This window comes from Ovis canadensis, chromosome 3 (assembly GCF_042477335.2).
Source record: "Ovis canadensis isolate MfBH-ARS-UI-01 breed Bighorn chromosome 3, ARS-UI_OviCan_v2, whole genome shotgun sequence".
Classification (NCBI taxonomy): Eukaryota; Metazoa; Chordata; class Mammalia; order Artiodactyla; family Bovidae; genus Ovis; species Ovis canadensis.
The window spans coordinates 191,201,024-191,225,442 of NC_091247.1; the positions used below are offsets into that span (position 1 = coordinate 191,201,024).

Genomic DNA, 24,419 nt, shown 5'->3' on the forward strand with positions numbered 1-24,419 from the left:
ACATAATGAGTTACTTTCTAGAGATATTTGTTAATTTGCATTAAGTTATTAACTGAGTTAAGTAGCATGATTTTAATTGACTTCTATCTTCTTTCTCCCTCTTTCTTTGTTCTTGAATTTAAAAATAGAAACAATCTCAAAGAAACTTGTCCTTGAGAAAAACATTGGTTAAAAGTTATAAAGGGCGTTCAGACATGTATGATTACATAATGCCACTTAGCTTTGAATTTTTGAACAGTGTGACGCTTGTCCGTTCTCTTGTCTTATTCAAATGTCAGCATTCCAAGGCCGTGTTTCTCTCCAGAAGCCTGAAAATGTCCCTGAAATGGTTCTGCCATTTATCTATTGTGTGACCTTAAGCAGAACATGATTTTTTTTACACTCATTTTTTTTTTAAAAACTTTAGAACGTTATTTCTTTATTTTTATTTTGGCTGTGCTGGGTCTTTGCTGCCACACATGGGCTTTATTGCCACGTGGCATGTGGGATCTTAGTTTCCTGACTAAGTATCAAACCCCCATCCCCTTCATTGAAAGATGCATTCTTAACCACTGGACCACCAGGGAAGTCCACAAACTGAATTTTTTTTTTAACTTATAGAGCTTTATTTATTTATTTAATTTACTTTTATTTAAGCCACACTGTGCAGCTTATGAGATCTTAGTTCCTCGACCAGGGATTGAACCTGACCCTTAGCAGTGAAAGTAGAGTCCTAATCACTGGGCTGCCAGAAAATTCCCTCTCATTTTTAAAACAGATATTTTAATAAGCTTCCTAAAATTAAGTGATTTTATGAATTATGAGTAAGAATGAACTTTTCTAAAAGGCAACAAAATAAATACAATAAACCAAAATATTATCAGGAAATTATTCATTCATATTGAGTTAGAAATTTGTTAACTTTAAATTTAATTTAAATAAAATTAATTTAAGTAACAAATAAGAAGATTTAATTTCATTTATGGATATTGATTGAGAATTTTTAAATGCATATAATTAGAAATGAATTTCATAACCTTTAACTTCCCTCAAACTAAGTACCTCACAGCTTTTCTAAGACTTTACAGTCTCTTGTTTTGACTTGGTTAATGAAAAGGTGGCCTTTAATTTTCTTTGTGTCTACAGCACAATTTGGGAAGGAGATTATTCCTTGATAAGAACTACTTGATAAGACAAAAATACAGCACAATTTCTTTGCATTCTGTGTTGCCTTAAGATAACAAGCTTGTGAGGCTTTGCCAGTACTAAGGAATATGGTGGGCAAAGGCAGACTTCAGTGTCTGCTCTACATGTGTTTTTGCTTGGAGCAGCTGAGAGTGGCTTCAGTCAGGTTTTGTCTGCAGTACTCCTGATTCCAAGCAGAACCTGTTCATTCTTCACTTAAGAGATATTCACAGAGCACCTGTGCCAGCATGCTCTACTAGATCTGAGGCTACAAAAATTAGTGAATCTCTGGGTTTTGTGTTTTTCTTCCCACCACCCCCCCCCCACCAAAGATTTTAACTGCTGATTAAACACAAAATGGCACCTTTCAATCTAAACACTTGATGGGTCTGGATATTTTTAAAAATAATATCACAGTCTAATTGTATCAGAACTTTTGTTGAATCTTTATTGTATGTCAGTCACAACACTAAGTGTGTTATATTTGTTTTCTCAGTTAATGCATGCTGTATGTGGTGGTTCAAGACATGTTCCTACAGTCATAGTGTGATGTGAGTGTGACATCCCTAGGTCTGTTTTCTCATCTATGTAAAATGAAGATAATGGCACTGAACTCAGTGAGATATTATAAACATTAAGTGAGATGGTCATATAAAAAACTATAAAATGCTTTGTATTGTACATGACTAGTAAATATCAACTGTTACTATTGTTGATATCAGCTTTCTGAGATAGCTGATACCATTATACACATTTTACAAAAGTAATGCCTGGGCTCTAAGTTAAGTTACTTGTCCAAGTGATAAAGCTGCTGCTGCTGCTGCTAAGTTGCTTCAGTCGTGTCCAACTCTGTGCGACCCCATAGACTGCAGCCCACCAGGCTCTGCCATCCAGGCAAAAACACTGGAGTGGGTTGCCATTTCCTTCCCCAGTGTGTGAAAGTGAAGTCGCTCAGTTGTGTCTGACTCTTTGTGACCCTGTGAACTGCAGCCTCCTAGGATCTTCTGTCCATGGGATTTTCCAGGCAAGAGTATTGGAGTGGGGTGCCATTGCCTTCTCCAAGTGATAAAGCTAGTAAGTGGCAAAATGGTGGATTATGGATCCTTGTCTACTGACCCGTCTGTCACCTTCCAGCTTACATTGCTTCTCTGATAGTAACCTCAGTATTCTGCTCAGTGGAAAAAGATGAAGAAAATCTGAGCACAGTTAAGTACTCTCAGCTCAACTCCATTTGGAATCAGCACTTGATACTTTAGGAGTCCTGAGATCTGAATCCTCAGCCATTGAGGTTCTGACTACATGGGCAGTGAACTTTTCTAATCCAAATACAAGAGAAAATTTTTTGAGGAAATGAAAGGCTGGAATTTTAAATAAGAGGTTAAATTTCATTCTTCTGGAAGAGAAACTTAGGTAAACACTATGAAAGAAAAAGTGAAATTTAGTTACTCAGTCGTGTCCAACTCTTTGCAATCCCAAGAACTGTAGCCTGCCAGGCTTCTCTGTCCATGGATTTCTGCAGGCAAGAATACTGAAGTGGATTGCCAATTCCTCCTCCAGCGGCTCTTCCTGACCCAGGGGTTGAGCCTCGGTCTCCTGTATTGCAGGCAGATTCTTTACCATTTGAGCCACCGGGGAAGCCCATAATATTGTCATCAACCGTGTGTAAGCTATCTTATTTAAAGCCAGGGGTTTCTATCACCCCAGCAGGTGTGTCCTCCACGCACAGAATCATCCAGCTCTGGCCCTCCCGGTGCCGCCATGTCATAGCTAGGCCTTTCTCTGATTCCATTCCTTTGCTCCAAAATAGTCAAAGTTGTACCACTGCCCTTTTCCCGCTAGGAATAAGCTGATTGGGATTAAAAGTGTGAAATATAAAGAAAATATCAATATTACCAACAGCACGTGCCTGCCTCTGAGAACTTATTTGAATTTTGCTGCATTTGGCAAACTTGATGCAAAGTCATCCAAAAATCAGTTTCAGGAAACTGATCTTTATTAAAAGATGGCTGGCCTTTCCTCTCCAAGTTCCTGCATCTATGCATTGTAGTGCTGATGCCAAGTCATCATTTTCTGAGGGTTTGTCTCTACTGCCCAGCGTCTCCTGTATTCAGATCCACATTATCAGTGTGTCCAGCCAGGACTCTTTCCCCTCCAAAGCTATAGTCTCAGCAGATGCCAAGGCCGTGTGACAGGGAAGTGGTCCTGGAGCTGATGAAGAGGGCAGGTGACCAGGCCAGATACACAGCTCTGAACACACACCTGAGAGTTTAATTCTGATTCTGGGAGCCTGGAGTCAGAGGAAGCTGAGGAGTTTTTGAGAGAGACATTGTACTTCTCATGAACCCCAGCCTTCCTTCACGGTCGCTGTTGTAATGAGTACCACAAGGGAGCCATATTAATTATGGCGCTGGATTTCCTTTTATCTAAAGTTGTACAACTGGGTCAGAAATCAAAGTTTTGTGGTGAAACTTCTGTACTATGACTTAAGAGACTTAAGTAACTTTGCTGGAGCTGGTTACCCATGGTGACAGTTTTCATGAAAATGGGTACTTTCTCCTAAAAAGATTATACTCAGCAGAGACCAGCTGGCCCATCTCAGTGGAGGATGGTAGACAGTTGGGTAAGGACCTGCTGGAATCTTCTTTAGGGCTGCAAAGAATGTTACAGACAACTGCAAGTGTCCCTTGGAAAGTGCCAGAGCACCAGGTGAAGCCAGTGCATTTAATAAACCTGCACGCTGGCTTCCACAATGCTGAAGCATGTGTCCAAGCTTTTTTAAACACACGGGAATCCTCTCTGCATGGCTTTCCTCCCATTACTGAGCTCAACAAGAAAGAGCCATTCCCCACTGCATTCACACCCAGCTGCTTTGAGGAAAATATGCACCATGTATTCTGGCCTTCTTGAAGATACAGATCATCATCTTTAATATAGAAATTCATCAATGCAGAAAATCTGTGTTATCTCCAAAACTTTAGCCAACAAAAGGAAGATGAAATTAAAAGTTCAATTGATAGATGAACTTCCTGCTCACTGAATGTTCAAGTTAAGGATCCCATTCTGAGTTTTAAGATCCCATCCATGAACACTACAGAGGTCATGTCCACCTTCACTGAACCCCAGGGGGATCCCTGCAGCCCCAGGGGGCTGGTTTGGCCATTTTACAAGAAACACCCAGAATGAGTCATATTCACAGTTCTCTTTCATCCTCCGCCTCTCTGCCTAACAATGAACAAGTCACTTAAATCTTTCGGCTTCTGTTCTCCCTCCATCCTGACCTAGCGAAGATCCAAAATCTCACCTGCCTCTCACTTGCACTTTGAAATCTGTGGATAAAAGGAACAGAAATTGGCTATCTATTTAGCACACTGTTGTATGGCTTTAGGGTCAATGTTTTACCACCAAAAGCAATTGGAATAATCTTTTCTTCTGGTGATAAATGCCAGTTTTATGGATATCTTTTTTGAACAGGCAGGGGAGTTCAGGGCTTAAATCATTCTTTCACAGAAGTTTTGATCTCTTGTTCTTATCTCAAGAGTAGCATATAATTTAATGGCTACTTTTTGTATTTCATAAAAACCACTTTATAATGCTTCAAAGGACTAAAATTTCTTAGAATCAATGAAGCAGACATAGTTGTTGAGAGCTCTCAAATAAAATCAGAGGATATGATCAGAGATCCATTCAGATGCCAGATTAAGGATGATTTATTTACTTTAGTGTCAAGGAGCAAATTCCTGAACTATTTTAAGAAAACATGTATGAGGGGAGAGGGACGAACAGACAGGGGTAAGTGAAGGCAGAAACAAGAATGTGGACAGAATTGATCAAGAAAAACTGGGACCATGGAAGGAGAAGTTAAATAGATAACGTGTTTGAGGGGAAAAAGGATACGACTTGAGTTGTATAGTTCTTCAGCTAATGGACACATCAGACATGGAAAAATGGGGAAAAGGTGACTCTTTTCCATTTTCAGTTTTGACAAATACCTTCAAATCATACCTACTAATTCTAAAATGGAATTTGTAATCTTACACAGGTTATTTATTTCTCAGGATGCAAAATGAGACATGTTACCTCTAAAGGAACACTAGCCCTGTTATCTGACATTGGGGACCCCTACTGATAAGCCCTCTATGCGTATGCTCCTTCAGAGTTGCTGGAAGAGAGTGATGATTGAGAGTGAATCAAAGTTTTGCCGAATACACAAATCAACAGAAAAATAATTTGCTATCAATAAAATCTTACGTTAGCACATCCAGTGAAAGGAAGACTGACCTGGGAATCAACACGCTGCCTGGCCATCCTGAGGATTACTTTCCTGTCTATAAAATCTGAGTGTTGGCCTTGCCTGGTGGTCCCCAAATGTTGCTTATATCTTCATGCCACGGTTATCCCTGCCTATAGCCACACTGGAGATTGAGAGTGCAACCCTCCATTAATTTCTTCTCCCCTACTCAGCTCCTCCTTCTTGGACATTTTGCAGTTCAGGAAATCTAAACTCCAGTTATCAGGATGCCACATGATCTCAAAGGTTCCTTTCAGCTCCAAAGTTCCACTCTTTGTGGCTTGGAATAACCTTGGGTAAAGCATGAATTTTTCCTCTTAAGGTCTGAAACACATGTTTGTCCTGTACTGGAATGGGACCACTTGTGTCTGCTTAGTTTCAGCATGATACCCAAGTAGAGAAAGGGAGACATATCCCCTGATGGTGGGGCAGGAAGAGGGGAAGTCCACCTGCCATGTGGATAGGCCCTCTGCAGGGTCCAGCAGAGGGCACTGGAAGTTGGTCTGGGCAGCCCTGGTGTGGGGCCTCCTCATGAACTGATGGGGTGTCCTTGCTTAGCAGCAATAAGGAGTACCTGCCAGGAGGAAATAGGACCCTAATCACTGAAGTAAGACAACAAGGGGCAATGGCAGATGCTCCCATTCAAGTGGTGATAGTGCAGGCAGCTTATCAAGAGAAGCTGCAGCCATGAGAACAGGTCAGATGTGTGCATATCCATATCAAGTCATGAGAAGAGACTCAGGAATTGTGCTGAAGCCTAATATCTAAACCCAGGCTCAAAGCACAGGTCAGATTGCTCACAAGGTGAATGGTACTAAGTCCGACATGTTGAGTCCCTCTGCTGCCCTACACTGGGGTTTCAAAAGGCAATTAACGTTGGTCTTCAGAATACCACAGGGTAGGGATGGGAAGATTTGACTCCAGTGTGTTTGTCTCTCTGCTCTTGCTGTGCCAGCATGGACTGTTCCATCCAGCCCCTTGAGACCTCAACTAAGAAGAGAGATGAGATCCAGAAGCTGGATCTTGTCTTGTGAAGGCTACTCTCCAGAGCAGGGCCCAAGTAGGGAGGGTCCTGGGCTGCACCAGACTAGTGGTCAGTCACCAAGTCATCATGGGAGTGAGTGGGCTAGGTGACTGTCATGACCAGAAAGGAAGCAGTAGGACTTTGCAAAGGGACTCAAATGACTGTGTTATAAATCTAGAGACTGTGGATCACATAGAACAGAACAGTAGTGAGAAGGAGTGAGTGAGCTGAGAGGAGGTCAGTGTGCTCACGGGCTGAGGATCAGCTAGTCCGTTCTATTGTGTTCAATTAATTGTCCTCGGCTATTGGATAAAGGGAGGATAAACTTGAACAGTTATTTGCTAGGCTGGAATCAAAGCCTTAATATTATAGAACCTTGTTAGGTTGTTAGTTATAAAAGATAAATGTTTGTTTCTGAATTTTAAATGGAGAGCAGTAAATGTCTTGGAAACCATGATTTGAAAGTAAAATTTGGAGAGTAGAATCTGAATTCAGATAAGACTGAATAGAATAATACATGTGCAAAATGTTTGTAAGCTATACTAGGTAATTACAAGCCGTTATTTCAGTCTATCCTGTACAAATGAGAAGACTGTGGGAACCAAAGTGGAAGGAAATCAAAGCAACATAGTACAGGCCTCTCATTCTCCAGCGCTTTTCTTCCTCTTGCTTTGCTCTACAAAACTCTGTCTCTTTTCTCATCTCATGTGCTCAAAAATAAACAACCCTTAAAAGAAAAAAAATAATATGTTGAATCTAGACAAATGGTACAGATGAATCTATTTCCAGGGCAGGAATAGAAACTCAGATGTAGAAAACACACAGGTGGACACAGAGAGAGAAAGGGAAGGTGGGATGAACTGGGAGATTGAGAGTCACGTATATGCACGACCATGTGTAAGACAGCGGGTGGGAAGCTGCTGTAGAGCACAGGGAGCACTACTCAGTGCTCTGTGACAACCTAGATGGGCGCAGTGGCTGGGGGAGGGGGGTGACAGGGGGGAGGTCCGAGACAGAGGGGATATAAGGCCTATACACAGCTGATTCACTTCATAGTATAGCAGAAACTCACACAACAGTGGAAAGTAGTTGTACTCCATTGGAAACAAAAAAACTGAGCTCCCAGACACAGAGAACAGATTGGTGGTTCCCAGAGATGGGGTGTGAGGGGTGGGCAAAATAGGTGAAGGTGGGCAAAAGGCACGAACTTCCAGTTATAAGTTAAAGAAGCCCTGGGCATGTAATGTGTAGTTAATAATACTGTGTTGTATAACTGAAAATTGCTGAGAAAATAGATCTTAAAAGTTCTTATCACAAGAAAAAAAATGTTTAAGTATGTAAGCTGATGGATGTTCATTAGACTTACTGTGGTGATCATTTTACAATAAATAGAAAGATACCTGACACTAGTGTATCACTCGTATCTCAAATTTTTAAAAAAGTGAGCAAGCCTAGCTTATCAGGCTAGCTTTCTGAAACATAATACTGAAGGAGCTTATGGAATGTGCCTCTGGGAGTGGAAGGGAGACTAGCATGAAGGTGTCACACTCCCAGTGTCCTGCATGGTTTGCCTGGAGGATGTAAGTGGACTTATGTATCGCTATTGCAACCTCCCCTCCATTAAGACTCCCTCGTCTTTATTAGTGAATCTCTTTCTTTCCTTGGTGCCTGGATTCTGTCCTGGGAAATACATCTCAATCCAGGGACTTCTTCTATACATTTTAGTCATCTTAAAATATCCTCCCCACTCATTTAGAAGCCCAGGTTGTCAGAGGTGGGACCACCATTTTGTACATCTGTGTTTTCTCATAATACCCAGAAAAATACATGCTTCATTAGAGAGTATTGTGTAACATTAAAGAACATTGGATGCTCAGAGGTAGGGTCTACCTGCCAATGCAGGAGACGGAGATTCCATCCCTTGGTTGAGAAGATCCCGTGGAGGAGAAAATGGCAATCACACTAATATTCTTGCCTGGGAAATCCTATGGAGAGAGGAGCCTGGTATGTTACAGACCACAGGGTCACAAAGAGTCGGACTTGACTGCATGACTCAGCATGCATAAGCCGACATGTGCCACAGCACGTGGGGAAGAAACACGGGTATAGCAGCAGCTAGTGAGTTGTCTGGCCATTATGCTTTTGCTTCAAAAGTGAAGATGCTCGACTCCAGAATTTGGTAGTTTGTGGAAGAATTAGTGGCAGAATTCAGGTCCTAATGCTGAGTATGCTGTAGGAGGTTTGAGAAGGTGGTTTTTCTGACATCTTAGATGTAGATTCAGTTACTTTCGAGGTGTTTGGCTTTCAGCTCAGATGGAAAATTTGGATGTGGCCACTTGAACCAGGCTGAGATGGAAATAAGCCAAGTGGAGGCGCCTGCAAAGGGAAACATGACACCTCAAGTATCTCACCCTGGTGATAGTCATCTTTGGGTTCCACTTTGAACTGATGCATTTTTAAGTTCACTTTTGTTTCCGTGTTAGTTTTGTTGTCAAAATTTGGCCTCTGTTCACTGGTGCTGAATAGAAACACAGAGACAGAGTTCTGGGTGTAGTAGAACACCTGAGGATCACAAAGTATACACATATGTAGCACAAAATGTGTTCAGAAACTTGATTTACTATTGGACCATACTCTTCGGATGGACTGGGAAGTTCTTTTAAATCATTAAATATTAAGATGACCATCTCTTCTATTAAATTACAGTACATATTCTAGACCATTCAGATCAAGCCTTTACTCCCTTTGAGAGTTTTCAACATCAGTTGACTGAGCTTCAGGCTTTACAACGTTTATCCCTGTAGAGATCATCTTTACAGTTCCTCGGGAAAATGTGAATGTGCTGAGTTTTGTTTTCAATACTGTATGAAAACAGGAAAAAAATAAAACAAAATTTAGAAAATACAGCTCATTAAAAAAAAAAAAAAAAGGAAAGAAAAGAGCAGCTTTTATTGCTTTGCCAGGCAAAGGGGACCACAGTGGGCTAATGCCCTCAAGGCTATGTGACCCACCCTAGAAGGGGTAGGAAGGAGTTTAACAGTGGTTAAGAAGCAGAGTGTGATCAGCTCGTGGACAGTTCTTGAATTGGCTTGCATCAAGGTGAAGTTTCAAGCATCATCAATCTTCTGGTTTCAACCAGTCTAGGGTCTGTGTTCTGGTGGTCAGCAGTTTTCATCTGGAGGAGATCTGCTTCTAGTAAAAACAAGTTAAGAATGTGTTTCAGAACTTTATCTATATATTTTAGGGAACTGGGAGTTGGGTGATTCTGCTGTGTGGCAGAATCATAGTCTAAATTTTTACCAGTTCCCTAGCCCGAGAGCTCTTCTTTGTTTCTATATCTTCCTATTTCCCAGTCATTAGCTCGAGTCAACGTTTTACTTCAAAAGACAAGGACACAGGGGCTTTTACACAGTTGTAGTTTCTGATGCCTTCAACCACAGTGTTCAATCACACTTATGAAGCACCTCCTGTTATCTGTCCAGTACTTAGCCTGAAAAAAGGAATAAAACAATTCTCTATCCTTAAAAGTCACCCGAACTTCCAGTTAATACTTTATGTCTTATCAGAGTTGAATACAAAAGCTTCCTCACTATGCATTAGTGCAACAAAGAGTTTACAATTTTCTTTTCCTTCACTTTCACAAAGATAGACACAATAGAGAAAGGTTTGACATGGGTCTAACGGAAGATTTGCTTAGTGCTTTTTTATGTTTGAAGTCTATGGATGTTCATTATTGTAACTATACGGCCACATGTATTTCACATAGGACCAGTGTACCTTATTTTCTGCAGTATTTTTTCTATAAAAATGTTATGTGAATCATACCTTTCAGAAGGAAACAATGTTGTATAAAGTATTTTGAAGTTTTGAAGGTGTTCTTATTGAATGCTCTTAAAGGACTTATATCTGGCCTGTAAATTAGACAGTTTGGGTCAGTCTGGAAATTATGTTTCTTGAGGTGTATTTACAGATCTACAACATATTTTATTGATGTAGTTCAGTTCAGTTCACTTGCTCAGTCGTGTCCAACTCTGTGCGACCCCATGGACTGCAGCACGCCAGGCCTCCCTGTCCATCACCAACTCCTGTAGTTTACCCAAACTCATGTCCATTGAGTTGGTGATGCCATCCAACCATCTCATCTTCTGTCATACCCTTCTCCTCCCACCTTCAATCTTTCCCAGCATTGGGGTCTTTTCAAATGAGTCAGGTCTTCACAGCAGGTGGCCAAATATTGGAATTTCAGCTTCAACATCAGCCCTTCCGATGAACACTTAGGACTGATCTCCTTTAGGATGGACTGGTTGGATCTCCTTGCAGTCCAAGGAACTCTCAAGAGTCTTCTCCAACACCAAAATTCAAAAGCATCAATTCTTCAGCACTCAGCTTTCTTTATAGTCCAACTCTCACATCCATACATGACTATTGGAAAAACCATAGTCTTGACTAAATGAACCTTTGTTGGCAAAGTAATGTCTCTGCTTTTCAATATGCCGTCTAAGTTGGTCATAACTTTCCTTCCAAGGAGTAAGCATTTTTCAATTTCATGGCTACAGTCACCATTTGCAGTGATTTTGGAGCCCCCAAAAATAAAGTTAGCCACTGTTTCCACTGCTTCCTATCTATTTGCCATGAAGTGATGGGACCAGATGCCATGATCTTCGTTTTCTGAATGTTGAGCTTTAAGCCAACTTTTTCGCTCTCCTCTTTCACTTTCATCAAGAGGCTCTTTAGTTCTTCTTCACTTTCTGCCATAAGGGTGCTGTCATCTGCATATCTGAGGTTATTGATATTTCTCCCGGCAAGCTTGATTCCAGCTTGTGCTTCATCCAGCCCAGCATTTCTCATGATGTACTCTGCATATAAGTTAAATAAGCAGGGTGACAATATATAGCCTTGACATACTCCTTTCCTGATTTGGAACCAGTCTGTTGTTTCATGTCTGGTTCTAACTGTTGCTTCCTGACCTGCATACAAACTTCTCAAGAGGCAGGTCAGGTGGTCTGGTATTCCCATCTCTTTCAGAATTTTCCACAGTTTGTTGTGGTCCACATAGTCAAAGACTTTGACATAGTCAATAAAGCAGAAATAGAAATTTTTCTGGAATTCTCTTGCTTTTTTGATGATTCAGCTGATGTTGGCAATTTGATCTCTGGTTCCTCTGCCTTTTCCAAAGCAGCTTGAACATCTGGAAGTTCACGGTTCACGTATTGCTGAAGCCTGGCTTGGAGAATTTTGAGCATTACTTTACTAGCGTGTGAGATGAGTGCAATTGTGCAGTAGTTTGAGCATTCTTTGGCACTGCCTTTCTTTGGGATTGGAATGAAAAGTGACCTTTTCCAGTCCTGTGGCCACTGCTGAGTTTTCCAAATTTGTTGGCATATTGAGTGCAACATTTTCACAGTATCATCTTTCAAGATTTGAAATAGCTCAACTGGAATTCCATCACTTCCACTAGCTTTGTTCGTAGTGATGCTTTCTAAGGCCCACTTGACTTCACATTCCAGAATGTCTGGCTCTAGGTGAGTGATCACACCATCATGATTATCTGGGTTGTGAAGATCTTTTTTGTTCAGTTCTTCTGTGTATTCTTGCCACCTCTTCTTAATCTCTTCTGCTTCTGTTAGGTCCATACCATTTCTGTCCTTTATTGAGCCCATCTTTGCATGAAATATTCCCTTGATATATCTAATTTTCTTGAAGAGATCCCTAGTCTTTCCCATTCGATTATTTTCCTCTATTTCTTTGCACTGATCACTGAGGAAGGCTTTCTTATCTCTCCTTGCTCTTAACTCTAATTGATGTAGTAGAGTACCTAATACACACATGAACTTTAGAATGCTGATACCTGTATTCAGTTCAGAGAACACATCCATGTGTTATTTCATTTACTCTGTGCAATAGCCTTTCAAGGTGATTGTAGTACAAACAACTTCGCTTTGTTGATCAAAGCCTTGTCATGGCAAAGGGGCATGCGTAACTCAGCAAAGCTATGAGCCATGCTGTGCAGGCCCACTCAAGACAAATAGGTCATAGTGCAGAGTTCTTACAAAACATGGTCCACTGGAGAAGGAAATGGCAATCCATTCCAATATTCATGCCACGAGAACCCAATGAAAAGGCAAAAAGGTGTGACACTGAAGATGAGCCCCTGCCCCCAGGTCAGAAGGTGTCCAATATGCTAGTGGGGAAAAGCAGAGGGGAATTACTAATACCTCCAGAAAGAATGAAGCAGCTGGGCCAAAGCAGAAATAGCACTCAATTGTGGATGTGTTTGTCAAGAAAATTAAAGATATCAAGAGAACATTTCATGCAAGGATGGGCACGATAAAGGATAGAAACAGTAAGGACCTAAGAAGCAGAAGAGATTCAGAAGAGGTGACAAGAATACACAGAATTATATAAGAAAGCTCTTAATGACCCAGATAACTGCAATGGTGTGGTCACTCACCTAGAGCTGGACATTCTGGAGTGTGAAGTCAAGTGGGCCTTAGGAGAGATTACTATGAACAAAGCCAGTGGAGGTGACAGAATATAAACATTAAAAAGCTTCTCAATTCCAAGCCTAGCACCCCTGGGATGCGGAGCTAAGGAAATACACAATAGATGCCTTTCTCTAGACTATGAATAAACTTTCACATCCAGATACATTCCATCTTTGGGGATATTTCCCCATCCATCAAATGTTTGAGATAATAAATGAAATGGCAATAAGATGGGACACTGATGAGCCTGGGCTCATGGAACTGCCAGCTTCTGGGTTCAATCTGATTTGAGGAGCCACCATTGACTCCTGTTGTTTCCTTTGCTAGAGCATCAAACACTTGTTCTGGGGCCAAGGTTCCAGGGCTTTATTGTTTAACCATTTGGGGTCAGCATTCATGAGACCAGAATAAGATCTTAAGGTCAGATAAATTTCCAGATGGGGATTCAATAGATTAATGTGAAGTTAATCAGGGATGTGTTTCACTTCAACAGTCTAAAGTTGGGAATTTTTTAGAGTAATAAAAGAGAAAGAATGTGTCTGTCTTGTATCATTAATGCTACTTATAAGTACACTCAGTGGGTAATTTAAGCTTGTTAAGTTAAAAGGTAGAATTTCAGTTCTTCCTTAACAGCTGAAAGATTCTCTTTGCTGCATATAATTATAATTAAACAAAAAGTGAAACTAAAGTAAATTTCACTAAATGCTTGGCCCAGTCATAGAAAATTGTCATCTCTCCAGGTTGATGTAAATGGGAAGGGAAAATGTTGTTACTTTTATCACTTAAGAACTTCTTCCACTTAAGGTTCCTGAAAGTACATTTGTACTATTTGCAGGATGATTAACTGCTCACAAAGTTCTCAAACAACAGGTGTAAACATTTTTTTATTCTAATTTGAAAGGACAGACATTGTTGATTCATATTTCCTATCCAGCTCTCTTTGGATTTGCATCTTTTCAAGGAGAGATGCAAATTTCTTTAGTTACTACAAGTGCTGCATGCTGAGCAGCTTGTCAATAAAATCCATTCGAAATTGGAGATACCTGTGGCCTGTGAATGAGAGAGTATTTCTATGCTTCCTTCTCTCGGACAGCTGTGGTGCTTCTCAAGTGTGCTTTGAAAATGCCTCTCTGTACTGAGCTAAGCCATTCCACAGCCAGCTGGGTTCTTGGTTCTCCAGGTTATGATGTTGTCAGCTGTCAGCTGTTTGCACTGACTCTTTTGGGCTCTCTGTGGCTATCTCTAGTCAGAGTCCACATTTTCCTTCAACAGGTTAGCCGGACCAAACTGGAGTCTGGTTTCATTTTCCTGGAGGCCAAAAAAGTATGTAGTTTCTCATTTGCTTGATTTTTCCAGTTTCAAAATGAGGGCTTTAGCTGCCCCAGCAATGAAGAGAGCAGTCGTACCCCCTGCAGCTGAGAGCCGCAGTAAAGCAGATGTTGAAAGATGAAATGTCGTAATAGAGAAGCATCTTAATCTCTGATATTGTGTTCAGGTTCTTAAGAATGTGATATCCTCTGAGAAATTTGCAAACCTAAATGGAGATTATTTTATATGGCTTCACATTTCTTTAAACCATATGTCAACACAAAGACTTCTGGAAAGAAAATGACTGTGTTACTTGATCCCAAGGCCTGTGCTGAGTGGAAGGAGAGCTGTTCCCCCTCGTGCTGGCCGTAGCAGGGCTCAACGACAGGCCTGTGAGTGGAATCTGGCCCACCGCCTGCTTTTATAAATACATTTTGTTGGAACATAGCCATGCTCATTCGTTTACATAAGTGTCAATGGCTGCTTTCCTGCTACAAAGATAGAGTTGAGTAGGAAGGACAGAGGCCATATGGCCTGAAGTATTTACTCTCTGGCCCCTTACAGAAAAAGTGTGCCAACTCCTGAATTACAGCAGAATGTTAGGGTCATGAGACTTCTGATCTGACTCTATTCCTAGCTTTTGGAGCTGTGGGCAAGTTATTTAAATTCTCTAAGACTCTTGAGAGTCCCTTGGACAGCAAGGAGATCAAACCAGTCAATCCTAAAAGAAATAAATCCTAAATTTTCATTGGAAGGACTGATGTTGAAGCTGAAGCCCCAATACTTTGGCCACCTGATATGAAGAGCTGACTCACTGGGAAAGACCCTGATGCTAGGAAAGATTGAGGGCAGGAGGAGAAGGGGACAACAGAGGACGAGATGGTTGGATGGCATCATCAACTCATTGGACATAAGCTTGAGCAAACTTTGGGAGATAGTGAAGGACAGGGAAGCCTGGTGTGCTGCAGTCCATGGAGTTGCAAAGAGTCAGACACAACTTAGCAACTGAACAACAACAACAAAAGCTTTAGTTTCCTCATTTATGAAGTCAAAGATACTGAAGATTAAGTTTTTTAATTAGATAATATATTTAAAGCCAGTACTATCCTTGTTCCAAGCCCTACAGATATAGTGGACAGGTCCACATAAAGCTCTTAGCACAGCACCTGACGCATACTGAACTGAACTGACGCGTAGGAAACACTCAACAAGTGTGCAAACGTATAAAATAGTTCATTTGGCTGCTATTATCTTAGTCATCCTTGTATTCTGCCACGTTTCTCTGGAGTTGTGGGGATCCCAGTGTTTCCCTTCCCTACTGCTCTGCCAGATGGCTGCTCTGTTTCCTACAAGGAAACAGTTAAAGACCATTGAGATTTCGTGAATGGAGTGCTTGGGAAGGAAGCAGGCGAAGCTGTGTGATAAGGTGTGAGGAACACAGGCATCCACCAGTCAAGGCAGAAGCCCAATGTCAGGACAGTAGATGGAGTGTGGACTCTAGAATCTGGAATTCCTGGTGTTTTGTGCATGAGCCATGTGACCAAATTCAGCAAATGTCCTTGTCTCTCTTGTTCAGTATCAGGAATTCAGTGCTGCTAACAGTGAACCCCAGGGATGTGAGGATGAGCTGACTTCCTGACAAGAATGTGCTCAACACATCAGATGTGCTCCATAAATATTGGTCCTCTGTGGTGCTGCTTTATGAAGGCAGGGAGAGAAGGCAGCTGGTCTTGGGGACATGGGTGCCTTCAGAGTGCACCTCCTGCATTTCAGTACCTGGTCCACATGTCAACTTTTCAGTTAGGCCTTCCCTAACCATCCATATGAACAGCTCATCTTCCCCGCCTCAGCCTGGTCTGCACCTTTTCTTTCCTACTTGATTCTTCTCTGCTTAACGTATTGTATTCTGTGTGATCTACTATGCATTTTTGGAGAAGGCAATGGCACCCCACTCCAATACTCTTGCCTGGAAAATCCCATGGATGGAGGAGCCTGGTGGGCTGCAGTCCATGGAGTCGCGAAGAGTTGGCCACGACTGAGTGACTTCACTTTCACTTTTCACTTTCATGCATTGGAGAAGGAAAAGGCAGCCCACTCCAGTGTTCTTGCCTGGAGAATCCCAGGGATGGGGGAGCCTGGTGGGCTGCCGTCTGTGGGGTCGCACAGAGTCGGACATGACTGATGTGACTTCGCAGCACAGCAGCACTCTGTGTTCTACTTGTCTGTTGGCTGTTTTTCCTTCCATGGGAGTTCTAGGAGGAGAGGAATGATTGTGTTATCCACTGTTATGTTCTTGGTGCCTGTAACAGTGGGAGGTATATATTCTGTGTTTTACCTATAATTGTATTTTTAGTGCCCAGCATACTGCCTGTCGTATACTAGTGAGAGAACAAATAAATAGTTGAGCAAAGTAAATGAGATGTATTGATTTAGGGTTTCTTATAGTATTAGTGTCTGACTCATGTAGGATTTCTTTACACAAGCTCCTTTCATTGTTAAAATATTCTGTAATAATTTATATTGTCATCTTAGGAAAAAAATGACTGAAATGTAGAAGCTAAATGTTTGTGTTTTTCTGAGGCCAGTCAGCAGGCAGGAAGCCTCTCTGTGGGTGCATAGGTGATGGGAGGGATCATGTTCCATCCACCAGGCCAAAGCTTTCAGAGATGTGACCACAATGTGCCAGAGTCCCACTCCAGGATTCTTCTTGTCTCTTGGGAAAGCCAGGCCACAGTCTGCATGAGAATCAGATCAATGAAGCTTGTCCATGATGAGCTGCAAGCTTCCAGGCTCTAGAGTCGGCCTGTGAAAGGATTTTCCTTCCCACAGGAAGGAAAGGCATAAGGACTTTTGCCTGAGTGGGGACTTACTAAGTGGCATGTTTCTGGAGACCAAATCCAACACTCCTTGGTGACCAGAATCCCTCTCAGGATCTGATAGTCCCCCAGGGACTGTCTCTCTCAAGCCTCAGGGCCCAAATTTGCAACATGGTGCCAGAAGGGTTATACAATGTTAGGAGGATGAGGGAGATTGGATTAGAGGGTCCAGTCAAGACCCAAGAGCATACAGGATGGATGTTTCTGGATGCATGAGCTGATGAAATCTAGGAGCAGGAGCCTACAAGATGAACCTGTGGTTCTCCACACTCGGGCAGAGAACTAGCAAATGTGCTGGTGGAGCCCACTGGGGCATTGACGTGGAAATGTTGTATCTGACAGGGAGGTTATGTCTGTCTTTCTATCATAGCACAGGCTCTGTTTGAAAGTTAGTTGCATGGGATGGAATGCTCAGAGGCCTCCATCACACTCTCAGACTCACCTGCCTCTCCACTTTCTTTTCCAGCATGGGCTACTGCATTCTTTTCGTGCATGGACTGAGCAAGCTGTATGCGTGGCTGAATCGTTGTGGAGCCACCACCCTGAGCATGTCCACGGTGCTGCTACTGCTGCTTTTCTCCTGGAAAACCGTGAAACAGAATGAAATTTGGCTATCGAGAGAGTCCCTATTCAGGTATGACTAGAGGGATAAAAGTGAATCTCTTCCCGTTATTTCTTTGCTTATGTATTTGTTTCCAAACAAATCAGGTGACATGGATCTGGTGATATTTATGACTCCAGAAGTGTTTTTCAGTGAAGTTATAAATGGAAAATGTCCTTTTATTTTGGGTTTTGACTTCAGTTTTTCGAATAGTATATTAAGTTTTATGGGAGCTCATTCTAAGTGAATTGATGAAAATAAGGATCACAGGAAACTTTGGGGGGGTCTGTGAATTGAGATGGAAAGTCTTAATGATAAGCTGGGCTGTAAAATCAGCTATAAACAAAATGAAACAATAAGTCTAATTCCATTGTTCAGCTGAGTGAAAGGGAAAGGTGAGTGCACAGCAAGAAGGAAGAGAAATGCTACATTTTCTTTAAAATGTTTCAGGACATTAAGTCATGATCTGTAATCTAGTTGCTTTACTTTGGAACATTAATTGTGAACAGGAAATGGTTTCTCATCTCCTGGTAGATTTTTATATGATGTAGAAGCTGTTTCAGAATATAGTGAAGTGTTAGTCACTCAGTCGTGTCTGCCTCTTTACAACCATTGACTGTTGCCATTGACTGTAGCCTGCCAACCTCCTCTGTTCAAGAGATTCTCCAGGCAAGAATATTGGAGTGGGTAGCCATTCCCTTTTCCAGGGGATCTTCCCAACCCAGGGACTGAACCCAGGTCTCCTGCAGTGCAGACAGATTCTTTACCATCTGAGCCACGAATACAACAATGTTCTAAATGTCTAAAGTATAAACATCCTTTGGGTCACTCATCATGCTGTGTTTCTGGACTTGATTTGTCTCATTGATGCCACAGCCCAGGCAACCTTTCCTGGGCTCCTGGCTCAGCCACACCTGACTTCCCTTGAGTATTTCCCAGTCTCTAGGAGTTCCTAGTTTTTGCCTGCCTCCAGCTTCTGTCCTCACTTGTGGCCCAGTTGGCCAGTTCAGTCAATGTGCTTTTATTTGGTTCCCTGATCACCTGGTACCCTACACTTATTCTTTGGAGGCAAATGACTGAAAGTGTGTAGCAGACTGGTTGTCTGAATAGTCTGTCCTGAGGGGACATGAATACTTGGAAAGGAATCAATGGAGGGTAAACTTACCCCAGTTTTCTCTCTTCACATCACAGTTCCCAGGAAGATAAAGTCTTCTAACTGAGCCTGAACTTCAGTCATGTGCCTGCCCTTTGTCCTCCATCAGGGCACTGAGATGACAGAACTGGCCAAAGACTCTCCTCTAACTTCCATGGGGGTGATGAGGGGGAAGTTGGCTTCCTCTGAGATAATACAGCAAAAGCAAATTCACTTCTGCTGAGGAAGTCCACTTAAAACAATATATCTGATTTTGCTACTTGGCAATTTAACTTTTTTAATAGAAAAAAATGTAATTTGGCATGCATGTCTTTATTTATTATTACATGTCATTTATTGTCATTGTCATTATCAGTGTCACCATCATTATTTCCGTGGGTACTGTAGGGACCTGTTACTCTGATTTTTGTTTTTTGTTTTTGTTTTTTTTTTTTTTTCCTTTTCTATGAATTGTTTTTCATTTTTAGGCTGCAGAGCCTGTTTTGTTCCTGTCATATCCCGGACTTCAGTGCAGTGCTTACAGATGACAGTGAACTTGTTCCCTCTTACTGCCCAGTGCTGAAGTCATTTTGTAAACACAAGGGCGTGGAAGTTCAGGAATATAACTTCCTCCTGGTTTCTGTTGACTTAATTCATTTTTTCTTTCACTTTCAGTAGGCGGTGATTTTATGAGAAATGTTTAAATGATTCTGCCCTGTGTTAAACCTTCTTGAGTAAAGGTACTAAGAGTGATTCCATTTTATAATGATGTTTACTGCTTAATCAGAGCAACTCTGGGGATGGATTCTGGCAGATAGTGGTTTATCTCAAGGATAACAAGTTAGTGTTCAATCCCTATACAACTGATGCCAGCAGTTTTAAAAAGGGAAAACAAAAGAGCAAAATACTCATTGACCTTGCATGCAGAGGCTTCTGGTTTTTTAGATGGGAGTATGTAGGAAGTGAGCAGTTGATTACTAAAACATTCCACATATGTACATAAAGAAACTTTGTATCTGAGAGGCCTTTGGTGATCAAATGGAGTTTTGTGTAATATGCAAATCAAAGCTATCAATAGTTTTTAGAAAGCTTTACCTATTGTAACTTATTTATATTCTGAGAAAACTTTTAAGAATCTGAGACTTTAAGTTTTTTTCTTTTTCCTTCAAGATGAGATGTTTGTATATATTCATCTTTCCTGAGCAATGTTCAAATTAGTTGAACATTTACCAGGAATCTTTGAGTCGTAATAGGATTAGTAGTTGGTGTGGAGTCTGGAATTAGGCTTTTTGGCTTTGCTCCAAGTTCCACTGTTTAATAGCTATATGATCGTGGGTGAGTTACTCAACCACTTCATGCCTTGGTTTCTTTATTTTAAAATTTAGGAATCTGGGATTAACATATATACACTTCTTTATGTGAAACAGATAACCAACAAGGATCTACTATATAGCACAAGGAACTATTCAATATATTTATTCAATATCTTGTGATAAACCATAATTTTATATATATATATATATATATATATATATATATATATATATGGTTTCCCTAATGGCTTAGTGGGGAAAGAATCTGAAGCCTGCAATGCAGGAGACACAGGAGATGTGGGTTTGATCCTTGGGTCTGGAAGATCCTCTGGAAAAGGAAATGGCTTGAATCATTTTGCTGTATACCTAAAACTAACCCAACATTGTAAATCATCTAAATTTCATTTGAAAATTTTTTAATAAATTTTTAAAATTTAGAATAATGATAGTGTTTATCTTCTGGTAGGGGCTTCCCAGGTGGCACTAGTGATAAAGAACCCATCTGCCAATGCAGGAGACATAAGAGAGGTGGGTGATTTGATCCCTAGGGAAGATCTCTAAGAAGATCCCTCCAGAGAAGATCCCCTGGAGGAGGGCATGGCAACCCATACCAGTATTCCTGCCTGGAGAAACCCATGGACAGAGGAGCCTGGTGGGCTACAATCCATAGGATCACAAAGAGTCAGACATGACTGAAGTGACTTAGTACACATGTGCATCTTTTGGTGTATTTATAAGAATAAAAGAGTGTGTTAAAAGATGCCCAGGGCAGTGTGATAAACACTATGTTTATAGCACTAAGGTTATTGCTCTGCATTGTGTTCTAGGACATGAGCGAGAAGTGGGTTGGGGGAGAGACTAGAGGAGCCTGAAGTCTGGATGGGAGTCAGACGCATGAACACATTTTAATATAATGTAGCAGGTGGTAGGATCTTCCCTGGTGGCTCACTGGTAAGAATCCACCTGCCAGTGCAGGAGATATGGGTTCAATCCCTGGGTCAGGAAGATTCCCTGGAGAAGGAAATGGCAGCCCACTCCGGTATTCCTGGCTGGGCAATCCCATGGACAGAGGAGCCTGGCGGGCTACAGTTCATGCGGTTGCAAACAGTTGGACACAACTTAGCAGCTAAACAACAAAGCAGGTGGTAGACAAGAGGAAGGGCAGGACACTGTATAAGTATAGGCAGGTGACTGTAATCAACCCAAGCCTTCAAAGACTGTTCTTTTGTGGGCCTGAGCTCGGTATGGTAGGATGAGGAAAACCTAAAGTAGCTCTAATGGTCAAAACCAAGAGCTGGTTCTAGAGCTTGTTCTAGTAAGAACAAGTTCTAGATAAGCTGATATCCTTACAGAGGTCCTAATTCTGTTTTCTCCTCTGTTCCAAACTGTAAACTCATTGACCATCCCAGGTCATATGGTCTCGAGAGCTCTCTAATTATATGGAGTGGTTTTGCTTGGCAATACTATGAGCAACCTTACAGAATATCTTTTTTTTTTTTAGTTTTTTATTTTTTAAATTTTAAAATCTTTAATTCTTACATGCGTTCCCAAAGATGAACCCCCCTCCCACCTCCCTCCCCACAACATCTCTCTGGGTCATCCCCATGCACCAGCCCCAAGCATGCTGCACCCTGTGTCAGACATAGACTGGCGATTCAATTCTTACATGATAGTATACATGTTAGAATTCCCATTCTCCCAAATCATCCCACCCTCTCCCTCTCCCTCTGAGTCCAAAAGTCCGTTATACACATCTGTGTCTTTTTTCCTATCTTGCATACAGGGTCGTCATTGCCATCTTCCTAAATTCCATATATATGTGTTAGTATACTGTATTGGTGTTTTTCTTTCTGGCATACTTCACTCTGTATAATCGGCTCCAGTTTCATCCATCTCATCAGAACTGATTCAAATGAATTCTTTTTAACGGCTGAGTAATACTCCATTGTGTATATGTGCCACAGCTTTCTTATCCATTCATCTGCTGATGGACATCTAGGTTGTTTCCATGTCCTGGCTATTATAAACAGTGCTGCGATGAACATTGGGGTACATGTGTCTCTTTCCATTCTGGTTTCCTTGGTGTGTATGCCAGAAGTGGGATTGCTGGGTCATAAGGTAGTTCTATTTGCAATTTGTTTAAGGAATCTCCACACTGTTCTCCATAGTGGCTGTACTAGTTTGCATTCCCACCAACAGTGTAGGAGGGTTCCCTTTTCTCCACACCCTCTCCAGCATTTATTGCTTGCAGATTTTTGGATCGCAGCCATTCTGACTGGTGTGAAGTGGTACCTGATTGTGGTTTTGATTTGCATTTCTCTGATAATGAGTGATGTTGAGCATCTTTTCATGTGTTTGTTAGCCATCCGTATGTCTTCTTTGGAGAAATGTCTGTTTAGTTCTTTGGCCCATTTTTTGATTGGGTCATTTATTTTTCTGGAATTGAGCTGCATAAGTTGCTTGTATATTTTTGAGATTAGCTGTTTGTCAGTTGCTTCATTTGCTATTATTTTCTCCCATTCAGAAGGCTGCCTTTTCACCTCGCTTATATTTTCCTTTGTTGTGCAGAAGCTTTTAATTTTAATTAGATCCCATTTGTTTATTTTTGCTTTTATTTCCAAAATTCTGGGAGGTGGATCATAGAGGATCCTGCTGTGATTTATTTCTGAGAGTGTTTTGCCTATGTTCTCCTCTAGGAGTTTTATAGTTTCTGATCTTACATTTAGATCTTTAATCCATTTTGAGTTTATTTTTGTGTGTGGGGTTAGAAAGTGATCTAGTTTCATGCTTTTACAAGTGGTTGACCAGTTTTCCCAGCACCACTTGTTAAAGAGATTGTCTTTACTCCATTGTATATTCTTGCCTCCTTTGTCAAAGATAAGGTGTCCATATGTGTGTGGACTTATCTCTGGGCTTTCTATTTTGTTCCATTGATCTATATTTCTGTCTTTGTGCCAGTACCATACTGTCTTGATGACTGGGGCTTTGTAGTAGAGCCTGAAGTCAGGCAAGTTGATTCCTCCAGTTCCATTCTTCTTTCTCAAGATTGCTTTGGCTATTCGAGGTTTTTTGTATTTCCATACAAATCTTGAAATTATTTGTTCTAGTTATGTGAAAAATGTGGCTGGTAGCTTGATAGGGATTGCATTGAATTTGTAAATTGCTTTGGGTAGTATACTCATTTTCACTATATTGATTCTTCCGATCCATGAACATCTTAGGACAGACCTTTGTGTTAGAGAAAATCCAAATTTCAATCAAGTTCCAGTGTTTCCAGCTAAGGCCTCCTCCCACAAAAAAGATGGCACTGAATGATGTATTTTTAGGATATACCAGTGCAAAGTCACCTCACGTCTTTGTACGTCTATTCTTGAAATCCTCTCACACAAAAGTGTACGAATCCAATACTTGTGTCTCACCAAGGGCTCAGAGAGAGAGCAGTTCGTCCAAATCAGACTAGCTGTGAAAAGGAGGAACCAGGATTTGAACCCAAATCTAATGTAAAAGCCAAAGAATGTATATACTTCACCACTCCTATATTTTGCTTTGTGTTGTCTAACTTAATCTCAGCCCAATGTAAACAGAGACTGACAGACAGAGCGAGAGACAGACAGAGACAGAATGAGAGAATTTGTAATCATAGTTGCAAGGTACATTTTCTTTAATCTCTTAGAACAGGAAATTATTCTGCTATCTAATCTGAGGAGATAGAAACTGCATACGTCCAGCTGAACTGAGTGATACCCCAGACTCTTATGTGTGTTTGCAGGAAATTGTACCAAAATAACACAATTTGATTAAATATTTTCTTCCCATCCCCCAAATCTTCAAAATACCTAGAATGACAAAGACAGCATACTTTGTTTTGCATCCAGTTTGGGTTCTCTCTGAATCCCATTCATGAACTGTTTAAATGATCCATGGACCACCTTTAAGAATTTATGGCCTAGACCTTCCTCCCTTTCTGTAGAAAACACATTTCTTTTTCTTCCTCTGGAATTGCTGAGCCAGAAAGATAAGCAGATCTCTCAGGGCAGAGAACAGAAACCAGAGATTGGCAGATTCCTTTGTAAAAGCCAGACTATAAATATTTGAGGCTTTGTGGGCCCTCTAGTTTCTTTTGCAGCTACTCAGCTGTTACCCTGGGAAAGAGGCCGAAGACATTTTTGTAAAAGGGTAAATGCACGGATGAGTCTGTGGCCCATCAGGCCGTAGTTTATGTATCAAT

The 24,419-nt window shown here is 41.2% G+C and overlaps 1 protein-coding gene and 1 long non-coding RNA gene across 3 annotated transcripts in view; one reads left to right on the plus strand and one right to left on the minus strand.

Annotated features, from left to right (window-relative positions):
• Positions 1–24,419, plus strand: part of TMTC1 (transmembrane O-mannosyltransferase targeting cadherins 1) — a 337,062-nt gene that overhangs the window by 212,030 nt on the left and 100,613 nt on the right. For both annotated transcript variants that reach the window (XM_069585452.1, XM_069585453.1), the window contains exon 10: positions 17,612–17,779. In XM_069585452.1, coding sequence (XP_069441553.1) covers positions 17,612–17,779 — 168 coding nt within the window. The remainder of the gene's footprint in view (positions 1–17,611; positions 17,780–24,419) is intronic.
• On the minus strand, positions 9,083–19,032 carry LOC138437700 (uncharacterized). The gene is made up of 4 exons (XR_011256123.1): positions 18,912–19,032; positions 17,588–17,725; positions 16,236–16,521; positions 9,083–9,668 (listed from the first exon to the last, which is right to left on the minus strand). It is a non-coding gene; the product is annotated as an uncharacterized lncRNA (long non-coding RNA).